Source organism: Crotalus tigris, unplaced genomic scaffold, assembly GCF_016545835.1.
Source record: "Crotalus tigris isolate CLP2741 ecotype Arizona unplaced genomic scaffold, ASM1654583v1 scf7180000017765.3138416, whole genome shotgun sequence".
NCBI lineage: Eukaryota > Metazoa > Chordata > Lepidosauria > Squamata > Viperidae > Crotalus > Crotalus tigris.
Window position 1 is genome coordinate 1,397,297 of NW_024096620.1, and position 14,423 is coordinate 1,411,719.

At 32.5% G+C, this 14,423-nt stretch overlaps 1 protein-coding gene across 3 annotated transcripts in view; it reads left to right on the top strand.

Annotated features, from left to right (window-relative positions):
- Positions 1-14,423, top strand: part of SLC25A13 (solute carrier family 25 member 13) — a 167,827-nt gene that overhangs the window by 21,777 nt on the left and 131,627 nt on the right. For all 3 annotated transcript variants that reach the window (XM_039341459.1, XM_039341458.1, XM_039341460.1), the window contains 2 exons: positions 1,818-1,871; positions 7,692-7,834. In XM_039341459.1, the coding sequence (XP_039197393.1) occupies positions 1,818-1,871; positions 7,692-7,834 (197 nt within the window). The remainder of the gene's footprint in view (positions 1-1,817; positions 1,872-7,691; positions 7,835-14,423) is intronic.

Here is a 14,423-nt window from a genome sequence, read left to right on the forward strand (position 1 = left end):
GTCTCGTCTATGAGTGGGGAAGTTTCTTTTATTAACTATATAGATGTTTTCTTCTCCAAATAAATCTCCCTTCTCTTCTGAATCAGAACTTTGACAGGAACAAAATTGCACAGCTTGGATTGTGAGGATTGTGTTAGAAGCTTCATGTAACTTGTGATCTGGAAAGAGTTGCCTGAGAAATGATGTAGTTAGATGTTTGCATCTCTACGTAACAACCTCTATTACAGAATCTTCACTGGGAGCTGTCCAAGGTTCTGCCTTGGTTGACCTTATCTATATACAGGTGTCTTCTGTGGCCTAATTCCACAGGTTGTTCACAACTGATCTAATTACAGCTTTTGTATTTCCCTGCAAAAACAGAATATTGCAGCAGTATTACACATGAATATGTTCTCTGATTGAAATTGAAAGAAATATTACAGTTATATTATAGAACTATATTATAGTTTAACACAGCATAGTAATATAATTTTCATTTCCTGGAAATATATTTAATTTACAGTCCATTCACTTGCTTACTCACTCACACACACATTATTGCAACCAGGCTATTAAGTTATTTTTCAGATACTATCCACTGATTAGTTCTCTTCTATTGCAACTTCCTGCAGGTATTAACACCGGAATGTGTGCATAGTGGGGATATTACATTTGTGCTAAACTGTGAATGTTTAACAGAATATTGGATTTGGAACTATATTGGATAGTGATGGTGAGGGTTATTTTGTACAGTTGTTGCAGAATTTGTTGAATTTAGATCTCTTCTGCCACAGAGAGCACAATGCCTTTTGAATGGGCTCTTGAGCAAATAACTGTCTTAGCACAAGATTATGACACTTAGGACAGCATGTACACTTAGATAATACACATTTTCAGGCTACCTACCCCACAATTGCTTGGGTCATTTTAGTGAATTTTGGAAGGGAAAAACTGCCAAATATCATTGATCCCCAAATAGCTAGCATTCAGTTAGTAGATGAAAACTATGTACTTTGTTCTTAAGGCCAATATGTTTCTTATGTGTGGTACATAGTTCTTATTAGAGGCAAAGGCTAAAGTGAATGAATAATGTAAAATTTAAAGAGTTATCTACAAGGGCCATTGCTTATGTTTCTTCTTAAGTTTTTACCAAAACCAGACTGTGAATCAAATTGAAAATTAACAACAACAATAATATATTAAACTTGTATGCCAATGACTCTAGGCAGTTCTCAACAATCAAAGAAATTACAACAAATCAGTAGAAACTTAACACACAAAGATAAAAGGTAGTAAATATGATGAAGTGAGGGATATGTCCATTTTAAAGCAGGAAAATGATTTTTCATTGCCATATTTGAGATTGTTTGTTTGTTTTGCTCTCCACTCCAGTCTATAAGCCTGGAGTTTTGTGATGATTTTTGTCCAAGTGCTAAACAAGTTTGACACCGTAACTTTTTGCTACCTAACTTTAAACATCATAAAGCAAATATCGTTTCAGCATAAGTATTTAATATTTTATGGCTCTATATTTTGTATATACCCAGGATTTAGTAATCAGGTTATAAAAATGAAATACAGCAGTATGATTAAGTTTGCTAAAATCTTATTTTTCTATGCGCTTAAGATTTGTTACATTGTTTTGTGGAATATTTTCAACAAAATCATGGAATAATTGTTAAGCGCACATTTATTTTTCACATAAACTACTGCTTAATTTATTTGAGAACATTTATATTTCATTGTGCATTCTTTTGTTTGAATTTCTTTTGTTTTTATGACATTTTGACATCCCTTGCATATACCATGCATATTAATACAATTGTATTTACTTGTAGGTGGCTCTAACCAAGAGAGCTGATCCAGCTGAGCTGAAAACAATATTTTTGAAGGTATGTTAAAAGTAAATATTGTTATCCTTTAAAGCTTGAATTTTTTATTTCTTTGCTCTTACTTTATTATTCAACTTTTGGAGTGTTCTAACCATTAATCATTCATTGTATTATTACCATGCTATACTTAAATACCATTATAAAAAAGGAACACATCACCAAGAAATCAAATACTTTCTTGAATGATTATTGTATAAATATAGAGAAATATTAGCATTTTGAAATTAAAATGTCTCTTCCACCCTATTCCACTCACCCACTTCTGCAAATAGAATTGATTATTCAATGTTCCTTACCCAGAAGAGGGAGGATTTCTTCAGAAGATCAGTAGATTAGAATTATATTTGTAGCTATTTTAATTATGTTTCCCCATCTTTCCTAAAGTTTTGGATTAAGTGTGGCAATAGTTAAAGCTAAAAGCTAATGCTAAAGCTCATCCTATTTCTTCAGAAAAAAAAAATAGGGTAAATATGGTATTTGATACTAGTGCCAGTATTACTTTACATAAATGCTAATTATTACTCAGTGCTCAGGGTGCAAAAATGTGTACTGCTGCAAGTAGTGCTTTGCTTTACATTGCTATCCTATAGCATGGGCAAATGAAATTATTTTTAAAAACAATTGACAAAATTGTGAAAGAATGTTCTTCTTTAGAGTTGGAAAGAAAAACGGCATGATGGGGAAAAGCCTCTCTCTACTTTGTCTGTTTTATCATGCAACATATATTTTATGATCAATTAAATTTTCAAACCCTGCCATGTTTATTTCCTATGGTTTTCTCAGTTTTCTTGAAAATAGTTTTTATAACACAAAATAATTAAAATCTAAATAATTTGTCATGGTGTTGTCTTTCTTGTTGCTGTTGCATTTTCTTTGGTAAAGAAATAAATGCAGCACCAAAAAATGAATAAATTAATCCTGTAAAGATTAATGTTAATAATTTGATAATTTAAACATTAATTTCTAGCATTAATTGGAAGTGCTTCTGAGCTTATTAGTAAGAATGATCAATTGAAAATTGATTTGCGTATATATGTCTGTGAATATGAGAGAGAATGCTTCATGTTGGGAAATGACCACAGAGATCTATGGTTTAATATCTTATTTCAAGATTACCGTAATAACATTTATGTGATACATCCCTTTAAAAATGTTGAGAAGCTGAAGATAATTCTACAATCCCAAATTTCAGAAAACCTTATGGATTTCCTGTGTTATTTAGAGCCAATTTAAGGGGCTGGTTCTGCCTGTAAAAGGCCTGAGAAAAATATATCTGACCAACTGGCTCCTTAATTTTGTTATTAAGTGCAAAATATATTGACTATTAAGTGCAACTTATATTGATAAATTATATTTCATTTCTGATATAAACACTTTTTAATTAAAGGACTGTCTGGTTAATATAGTCTACATTTTAAATATTTTTAAAGTTTTGTATAATTATTCTTTGTTTTTAATGATTTCATTACCTTGAAATTGAATGGAACAATTAAAAATATAGTAAAGAAATAAGAGAACCAGTGTGGTGTAGTGACCAGACAAGCAACCTGGAGACCATGGGTTCTAGTCCTGCCTTAGCATGAAGCAAGCTGGGCCTATCTCTCAGCTCTTCCACTTCCAAAAGCCCTTGTCAAGAAAACTGCAGGGGCTATTCAGGTTTCTGATCCATGTATTTAGCAATGGGGTGGTTTTGATGTACATTAAACATATATTACCTCAAGTAATATCATTGATCAACAGGGAGCTTTCAGGTTAGAAGCAGATTACTTGCATATAAAATACAGGCCATAAAGTCTGAATATTGTGAAAAACAGCATATAGTTCTTTCTACTTGGCACTAGCTTCCCAAGCTTACGAAGGCCCTGGTCCCCAATTCACCAGTCCTATGGCCGAATTCAGATGTTTCTGGTTGGTTCATTTAACTGTAACTTGTCCTTGAATATATGAACAGTCCTAACCGTGATTAGTGGAATCAAAATGATTTTAAACTATAGTTTTATGAAACTAGCTTTTCTCATTTACTATTACTATAGAAAGCTAAATTTCAACCTACTAAACTGCAATTGGCTTTAAAAAGAAGTGGAAATTGTCAAGTTTTCATTGCCAGTGTTTAATCATGAATTTTTTTTAAGGAAACCACTATTTATAAATAACTAAGAAAAATAATTGAGAGAGAAAGTCAGAGAGAGAGGGAGAGAGAGAGAGAGAGAGAGAGAGAGAGAGAGAGAGAAGCCAAAATAACAAATATTACAATTGCATGTCTTGCATCATTTCATGTGTTAGTTAAACACATAGCAATCAATTTGATAGTTGCATATTTTTTAATCTGGAATTCTTTATCTAATATATATATATTTTAAAAAATTAAAAGGTATTCCACAGCACTGCAAAGGCTTAAATATGTTCCAACTTGTTAATGCCTAAGTATTTAAAATATGTGATTATCCAGTGTGAATTTTGAAGGAACTTACCAAAAAAGCCATTAGGCATTATTGTGCAATATCATATTCTCTGTAGGTATAATTACCAAAGTGGAAGAAAAATACCTGACTACAGAACCACTTTTTTGAATGTCTTTATTCCCAAACTAACAGAACTGATGTTTTTTCCCCCTTTCCTCTTTTGTCATGATAATTTTCCAGAGTAACTCTACTTCTTGTAACTCTCCTACCATAACCTAAGAGATTAGACTTCAGTCAAAATGAACAAGCTGACATTTTCAAGGTCATTTTCTATATGTAGTGTGGGGGTACGTGATTGGATTTCAAATACACAAGAATAAATCACAGTGGGTAGAAGCAGAGGGACATCGAAACCTTGTGCTGCTTTCTGTTATTGAATGTCTTAGCAGGGGGCCTAGCTGAAAAAAAAAATGAAATGTAGAAGTGCAGAATGGCTGACTTATTTGATTTGTTTCTTGATAACTGTCTTGTTAAAAAGTTTTCAAGCCTTAGGTTTAGAAAGATTCTCCTATAAACGACTACGTACATTGGAATCGATTGGTCTGTGTGCTGGTTATAAAGTACTGCATGTTCACTTTCAGTAGACAAGGTATCACCCAATAAACAAGCGTGTGGTTTTACATTTCTGCCATGTTCTAAGTTTTAATTGTGTGTGCGGTTTTTACAATATATATTTTCTTATAACTTCATTAGATACATAAATGGCTAATAGTAAATTATAGGAAACTGTAATAACTTTTTTCTAAAATATTGCTTAAAACTCAGTAAAAAAAAAGAGAATTTGTCTTAAATTATAAAAGTGCACTGTTGTTAAATGTTTGGGTTTGTATTTTTCTGTTTTGTTTTTACCTTTCTCAAACAATTGCCTGGAAGAAATTGCCTGTATATGACTTAAATCTAGAAAATTATGTCCTTTCTGCCCTCTCTCCCCTCTCTGAGGGAAGCCAGGTTGCATGTATGAGCAGATGTAAAAGTAATTAGGCACAATTCTGGCTTGATGTACTAACTAGGCAATGGCATTTGCAATATAAAACAATATCTGATTTTTTGAATTTTGCTTGGAATTATAATAGATACCTAGCTTGTTACTTGATATGGATAGTGAACTGTGTAGAATTGTGGTAATATCAAGCCATCTCAGAAACACATATATTACATGAATTAGCAATGTGCCTTTTCTGTTCAGAATTTTTTGCTTGCTGTGAAACAGATCTTTTCAAGTTGACGTGTAGTGATAGGTTTATGTAATTTATTTACAACTGCATTTAAATGTCTTTTCACCCACACCCAAGAGGTTCATAATATTGCAATATGCATGTGTAAACTTAGCATTTTAATGGACTTCCTTACATTATCAGCATTTTATGGATTAGACTGTTTGCTGAATGCAGCTTTGAAAAGTACATAGCAGTGATAAGAAATGGACCACTTGTTCCAATAATATCTAAAAAGCATTGCTGTAATCCAGAAAACTATCTAAAAAAGTACTCAGGCCCAGTTGATTTTTTTTTAAAAAAAGTTCCTTCTTTTTAATTGAATATATCCTGTGTTTCCTTTTTGTTTCACAGAAATTTGATTTATTATGTGGTGGAAACTGAGATATGGTAGAGAAACTGGAATCCTGGGATTGAGATAGCAACCTTTGCTATGGTTCCTAACCAATCTGCTTTAAAGATTTTTCCAATGGTTACAGCTCATTCAGAGCCAGAATGCTAGAAGTGAAGTCTAACTCAAACTTTAAAAAAGAAGTGAAAAATAAATACAATATAATTTCAAACAAGGAAAAAATTGATAATCTAAGTCTGCAAAGTCAAAAATAAGCTTTCAGTTAACAATGTTAGGGAGTTTATTAACTAGTCAATCATTTGATAAATTATAGTACACATTCAACACTTTGAGAAGGAACTATTGCCATATCATGTAGTACTGAAATGTTTATTTGGTAGCGCAATATATTTTAGGAACCCTTAATCTTTGATCCATTGGCTCTTTGTCTTACTTCAATGAAGCCCTTAATACAAAGCATAAAGAGCGCATTTCTGTACCTACAATCATGCTATCTTGAAAACATAGAGGTACACATGTTTTTTTTTTTTTACTATTTTGTCTTTGCATTTTTCCTTTTTTGAAATCACACTCTCTAGATGGCCATAGGAGAATGAAATGTCAAATATATTTTCTTCCTTCCACCCTTCCTGTATAATATATATGATTTCTTGGGTTTAGGCCAGAATAACATATTGAGGGCATTTTTATTACTGTTGCTCACTTTGCTTTCTTCCTTTCAGGAATAATTTCAGTCTTCAAAATTCAGCTTTCATTTCCCTTTCTTTTCTATATATACTCCCAAGAGGTGGACATTTGGAGTAAAAAGAAGAGAGAATCTGAAAAATGTTGTCACAGTCATCAGCACTAATGTTTTACATATGGCTGTTAAGTACACATGCATATGAATTAGCACAAACATGTTTTCTTAAGTGTGTATGAGAGAGAGTTAAAATATTTCGTATTTCACAAATTGTTCTGCTGGCATATGTTGATGTTATGAAGTAAAAGTTTTGTCAGCATGAAAGATTCAGAAAATATATTCAGTTCAGGTAGCCTTATAAACTAAGGTTTGGATCAGCCTTTATCTAACTTTTCTTTTAATTCTTATCCGGCATGACCAGCATTGAATGGCTGAGATTTCTAGCAGATGATATATATCTATTTGGAGGAAAGCAAAGTGAAGCTGTTTTGAACGATCAGAAACAATTCATTAATCAATTAATTTTTTTTCCAGCTTCTTTTCTGAAAAAAAAAAACTTTCTTAGTTCTAGTCTCTCGGCAGAATATGATTAGTATTTACCTTCTAGATACGATTGATGTAGTATTATGTTAGGAATTAAAAGTTTAATTGACCTGGATTTTTGGTTTTGATTGATTTTTGATTGGGATTTTTGTAATTAACTTCATGTTGAATCTGTTATGAATTCACATTAAATGTAGTAGTAGCAGAGAGTACTATATGAAGTTATAGCATAATATCACATTTTGTAGTAATAAGAAAATGATAATTTTTGTTGATCCGATTTTATTTCAAATCAAAGATTTTTCAAATTGCAGGTTTTTATTCCAATTTGAAAAGTATGTGTTTACCACACATTGTCAGTTGGTTGTCATTGCTAATTATAAGTAGCAATAAGTAAGAAAAAAAGGTGGTTTTATATGTGTTTGTGTATATCTGGCCAATCTGTCTGGTTTCTTTTTTGGTTTCATATGCAGTGATCTGCCTGTAATTATTACATCTCATATAATCAGATTACTTTCTTACTTAATAATTTAAGAATCAAATTTTCTCCTTCTTCTATTTTAACAGTATGCAAGTGTTGAAAAAAATGGTGAATTTTACATGTCTCCCAATGATTTTGTCACACGATTCCTAAAGATAATAGGAGATGGGGTGCCCAATTCCAATACAGTCCAACTGCTGGGAGGTGTAGTAGATCAGACTAAAGATGGGTATGTATGTCATCATTTATCTAAATTACTTGTCTGATACTAATATTTGAATGTTCAGAGAATAAACAAAAGATATTTCGCTTTTCATTTACAGGTACAATATGTGAAAATAAAATAAAATAATGTGCTACCATAAGGCACAAAAATGCATATTTTGCTTTTAGAAAGGATTGATTCCTCGCTGAATAATGTGCACAAAAAAAGAGAATAGACCTTAAAATGGTTTGCAGATCTAAACAATCCTCAGGTTGCATTTAATTTCTAGTGCCTGCATAAATATCGCCAAATTGTTTTTGTGGCAACTATATAGAAAAAATTTGCCAATGGTTCCCTATGTAAGGTTCCCTATGTACATTTATATAGAAGGGTGTAGGTATATAAATATGTATGTATATCATATGTTTATATGTGTGTTATGTATGTGTACACTTTTGAGAGCAGACAACAGAATTTCATTTTTAATGTGTGCCATTGTGCCCACAATAAAAAATGACGATAAAGATTATCTTAAAAATCTTAATCTATGTGATGTTAGCTTTTCTATCTAACCTACTGCCTTGGTATTCTGCTGGTCTTCCATTCAAATCAAATTTCACCCTGCTTAGCTTTTTTTTGATATCTGTCAAGAATAGAGGCTACCAGCTGCTATAGCTTTGTACATAATGTGGCAAATATATTAGAGGATAAAGAAATGTGCTATGTTGTATAGCATTTACAATGCAGTAATTTTGGTCTGTGACCTTAATAAATACCTGACTGACAAAATAGTTTAACTGAAAGTGCCACAATCAGAAATAAAACTTTCTCAATGATTGTGCTTAATAAATTGATAAATATGCCTCCTAAGAGGAAAAATGAAAATAACAGTTCAGCCTTTTATGTTCTTAATTAATAAATCACAAGAAAAAATATGACAAAAGAACAGGAAAATGCTATCACAATTTCATGCATGTGGAATCATCTAATTTTCTAATATTTCATGGGTAATTCAGCTTTGTATAGGGCAAGAATGTATTTGCTTGACTGTTTCTATGCTAACTGAAGCTTTGGTAAGTTTGCTTCCAGGGTGGGAGTTAGGAGACTTTGGAAAGTTGTTTTTACCTCCCATTGATAAGCTATAAAGAAATGTTTTCTTACAATTGCATTCTTAGAAATCCAACTGTTTTCTTCTAAGAATTTTTTTTACTATAATTAAATTCTGCCCAATAAAATATACAATTTCTGCCAATCATTGTTGAAATTCCAGCAAGTAACTAAAAATGCTATATGGCTTTTATCTTTAGGAAGTGTAAACAATTCAAAATAATGTTTTGAAATGCCAGTTTTCCCATTATTATTGATTTATCTAATTTACCATTTTTCAGAAGTTGTTTATATAGTGCTGAAATATTAAATAATAAGCTTAGCTTAGTCTGTGTCCCATTATGCTATTAAGAGTACACAGTGATTGTAGCTTGAACCATTCTAGCTTTTGATTTTTTTAATGTAATGATGAGAATAATTAGTAGCATTGCTAGGCATGCAAAATAATGGGCATGGGTATGCATGTATAGGGAAATAACAGAATAATTTTCAGACATGAATGCCTTGTTTTTGTTGTTATACATATGTTAATAGCAGTTGAGCAATTAAGGCAGTATTGAAATACTTAGTTATAAAGAAGAAAACCCTCTGTAATTAGTAGGACTTCCTGATGGGTTGACATATAGAAGATTGTATTGTAAATGTATTTTCACTTTTAAATATGATTGAGGATGAGACAGATATAAGAGTGACAGGCTTTGAATAATTTGCCACAAATGTACTTACCTGCTTGAGATTTCACCCCGGTGTTTTCAATTTTACACATAACAAACTGGCACTGAGAGATTCCATTATATCTCATAGTATGGTATGATATGCTATCCTGCTATTTCAAATTTCTGTGTACTTGTGCATCTGATAGCTTTTTTCAGGTACTGAAGTTGGGAGTAATGATTTATAAATTCACCTTGCTTGTTGTAATATAGCCAGTGCATAACTTCTCTACACATTTATATTAGTCTTCCCTAACTAATTTCTTTCCAAATGCACTGAGACTATAACTCCTACAATAGTCATACTGTCCATTGTTGTTGCATTGTTGTATTGTTATAAACTAGTCATACCATACTACAATGAGTTGACATTTAGAGTGTCAACTCTATCAGAATGGGGAAGACTGATATAAAACATATGGAAGATGTTTAATTGTCTGGACTTTTCCTGAAGAAGTCTGAATGAGAACTTTAATAAACACGAATTTTCAGTAGATTTGAAAATGTAGTGCCTATAAATGATTCTTGCATTCTATATGTTCTGTGAGTCATCAAGTTATATAAATTCTCAAGGATATCTAAGAATAGATCATTAGTAGTATTATTAGTACTTAAATAATAAATGACAATTTAAACAATTGAAAGAATGATGTATAAAAAATTGGTTTTTTCACCAAGTTAGGTGTCCTCCAACTCCATATTCCTATGATCTTTTGCCTCTATTCTTAGGGGGACTGCAGGTATTTCTAAATCCAAACACAATAGTCCTGAACGGAGTAAGGTTTTGCCTATGATTTAATGCTCTCAAAACACTGCTGTCATAGGAATAGGCAGTTGGACACTTTTTTTCATACTTTCTCCCTTCCACTGTTACTCAGCTGTACACAATCTGTTTATACTTTATGCAATAGTTTGTAATAGCATATTCTCTCTTTACTTTTCACATGAAAAGCTGTAAAGTTTACCCCTTGTTTCTGGTCGTCCTATCTATCCTGGGATCCAGATGTCTCATGATGGAAATCCATATTTGAAATTTCTGTTCTAAAACTGGGGACAGAGAAATATTATTTTCTAGTTCTGGAAAGCCTACTTTTCTGCAATAAAACATTATGTCATTTCTACTTCAGATATATAACTAAAAGATGCTTTTAAGCAAAACAGAATTTCCTCAATAGTGATAGTGAAAAAGATAGGGATAGTTATAAACTGAAAATTGATTTGGGCAACAAACCTTTGGAATGGATAACAGTAACTATTTTATCTATATTAGTCAGTTTGTCTGTCAACAAAAAAAAAAATAGTATCCTAACCGAGCTGAGTGCCGAATGGTTGTTGTATTTAGCTTTTATTTCTATTTAATTTTTCTTTCCAATCTTAGTATCTTTTGATCAAGAGATCTTTTTCCCTTTTGCTAAAAGGAATATTACTAATAAAGCATCTGACTTACAGGGAACTTTATACTTGGTTTATAATTTGTCAATTTCTTTTTTAGTTTTGCATCATTAAAATACTGGCCATTAGGATTTTCTCAGTCAGGCTTTTAAGTTAGGTAAGCTGTAGCTATGTCGCCAAAATTATTCTTAAATTGTATATTGAAGTTCATGTTAATATGTACTGTTTAATGAAACTTAATGATATTCAATGAAGGTTGTACTAAGCTACAGAAAAAGCTTGTTACCTAGGCAACTGGCCTTATGGAGTATAGAGCTCAGAACAGATGGCTGTGTAGCATGCATTATTTCAGCATCTTTAACCATTAGGAACCACATGTGTAATTGACTGTGAAAAATTACTACTCAGTTACTGTATTATGTGGTCATAATAGAAGTAAATGAGTACGTCATTGTTGTTAGAGTAGATCTGTTGGGAATCATTTGCAGGCCGGTCTATTTAAGGAGCAAAAATACAATAAGAAAAAAATAGCTGGTTTAATTAACATGTAAAAATTGGGTTAATTTGAATTCAGCTGGCACACAGATATTCATGTAGTGGTCTGGATTGAATTTTGCTAATATAGACTTTCTGTGTTTTCAGTAAAAATTGCTAATTATTTTATTTTAAAGATAGTACCACTTAAATTAATAAATTTTGATCTGTAATAAAATGGCTGTACCACAGCAATTTATTTGAAACGAATGTATAGCAAGCAGTGAAAAGATTGTGTAGTATTCTTTGAAAACATGCTTTGCTGGGATTTGTGAGTTAAACTCTATTTCAACAGAACTCTTCTGTGAGTTGATGAAGTAAGTTCTAGTTTACAAGATGCTATATTATAAATCACAGTAATTGAGCATTAGCATGATAAGGAAGGTGTTATAAGATTAAGAAAAGAGTTCTAAAATGATAGTTCAGGATCCCTGTGGACATGGTAAGCAATCAGTGGAGGTCCAGTTTTTTTTTTAAACAACCTGTGCAAGCAGTTTATCAGCACTATAAAAACTGACTCATTGCCTCATTTGGCCTGTGTAAGGTACAATTGTTATGTGACAAATGTTAAGAATCCCCGGAACATATAGATTAAAATGATGGAAAGTGGCATGGTCTTGTCTGCTTACCCATGAAATCATGATTTTTATTTTGAGAGGAAATCACAGAAATGTTCCCTTATCGTTTTAGGGATTATAGTACTTCAGAGTTTGAAAACTACCGGATTAAGACATCTGGATTAGGGCTGGAAAGATTAGGGTTCAAGTCTACTCATGGACAGAAAAACTCATTGGGTAACTGTCAGTGAAACCTCACAGGGATCTTTTGGGGATTAAATGAAGGGATATAAATTGCCTAGGACTCCTGAAAAAAGGCAGGCTATATGTTTAATGAGATAAATAGTCCATTCTGGTCTTCTGGAAACTCTTGAATAATGGGTTACTTTGAGGGCCTATGTTAAATGATAAGATGCCCACTTTGAATATTTCTTTGATGTTTATGATGTTACAATGATTATATCTTAGTTCCTAGTGACATTTTATTTAAATGTTTATGTTGCTTTTAATTACTGTGAACATTTGCAGGATATACAAGTATGACAAATAAAATGTTTAATATTTTTATTTGAAAGTACTAATGGAAACATGGTAAAATGCACGTTGTCATAGGAAAATATACTCTTATTAATCAATTCTAACCAGTTTTCATTAATTTTATTGTTCCCAATGTTGGATGAAAGAGGACATGATGGCTCAGCTGTTAAAGACACTGAGCTTGTTAGATGGAAAATTGACAACCCGGGTTCAAAACCCAAGGGCCGGGCAATGGGGTGGGGGTGAGATGGCTTAACAGTTAAAGATGTTGAGCTTGTCAGCTGGAAAGCTGACAATCCAGGTTTGAGACCCAAGGGCTATGCAATGGAGTGCCTGAGTTCCTGGCCACCTAGCAGTTTTAAAGCATGAAAATGTGAGTAGATTAATTGATACCACTTTGGTAGAAGGTAATGGTGTTTCATGCGCCTTTGGTGTATACTCATGCTGACCACATGACCATGGAAAATATCTTCAAACAACTCTGGCTCCTTCAGCCAAAAAATGGAGATGAGTGCCACATTCTAGAGTTGGACATGATGAGATAGGGAAACCTTTACCTTTACTTAATGTTAGATAATTACAGGTAGTCTTCAACTTACCACCACAACTGAGCCCAAAATTATTGTTTCTAAGTGAGGAAGTTGTTAAGTAAGTTTTGCACCATTTTACAACCTTCCTTGACACATTTGTTAAGAGAATCACTGCAGTTGTTAACTTAGTAACATAGTTGTAAAGTGAATCTGGCTTCCCCATTGACTTTGCTTGTCAGAAGGGCACAAAAGCTGATCACATGACCTCAGGACATGCAACTATCATAAATATCACCAATTGCCAAGTATCCGAATTTTGTTTGCATGAAATGGGGATGCTACTACTGTTATAAGTGTGAAAAACTTTTTTCAGTGCCATTGTAACTTTCTAAATGAAAGATTGTAAGTTGAGGTCTACCTGTACTTCCATATAGACCTATTTTGGAAGCTGCAACATTGTAATGGAAATGTGGAAAGGTTGGTCAAAACAAGTGAACATAATAATTTATTGTTGATGATAAATTATATTATCAACTAATATATTTTATATTATGAAATAATGAATATCTGCATTTATTGAGCATTTTAAGTAAATCCTAAACTGAACCTTTCATACTTTACTAGTAAATAGTAATATAAAGTAGCAATAGCAATAGCACTTAGACTTATATACCACTTCACAGTGCTTTACAGCCCTCTCTAAGAGGCTTACAGACTCAGCATATTTCTCCCCCAATCTGGGTCCTCATTTTACTGACTTCAGAAGGATGGAAGGCTGATTCAACCTTGAGCACTCAAAATCGAACTCTTGGAGTGAGCAGTGAGTTAGCCTGCAATACTTCATTCTAACCACTGTGCCACCATAATAGCCCAACTTTTCACACATTTCATATATATTTTATGGAATATTTTTTTTTGTATGTGTGTGTATATTTTGTGTCTTTGATTCAGTCTTTACTCCTGGAGACTATCTGGACATATCCCTGTGATTTTCTTGGCAAGATTTTGGAAGTGATTTTCCATTGCCTATTCCAAGGATTGAGAAAGACCTGCCCAAGGTCACTCACCTATTACAGAACTAGAACTCAAAGACTTCTGGTTTCTAGATGGATGCCTTAACCACTACACCAAACTGGCTCTTGTGATTACTCTGCAAGTTTTCTAACAATCTAATATAATTTCAAGATTTACTGCCTTGTACATATAAAATAAACAACTGTTTTGATAAGCAATTTATAGAAAT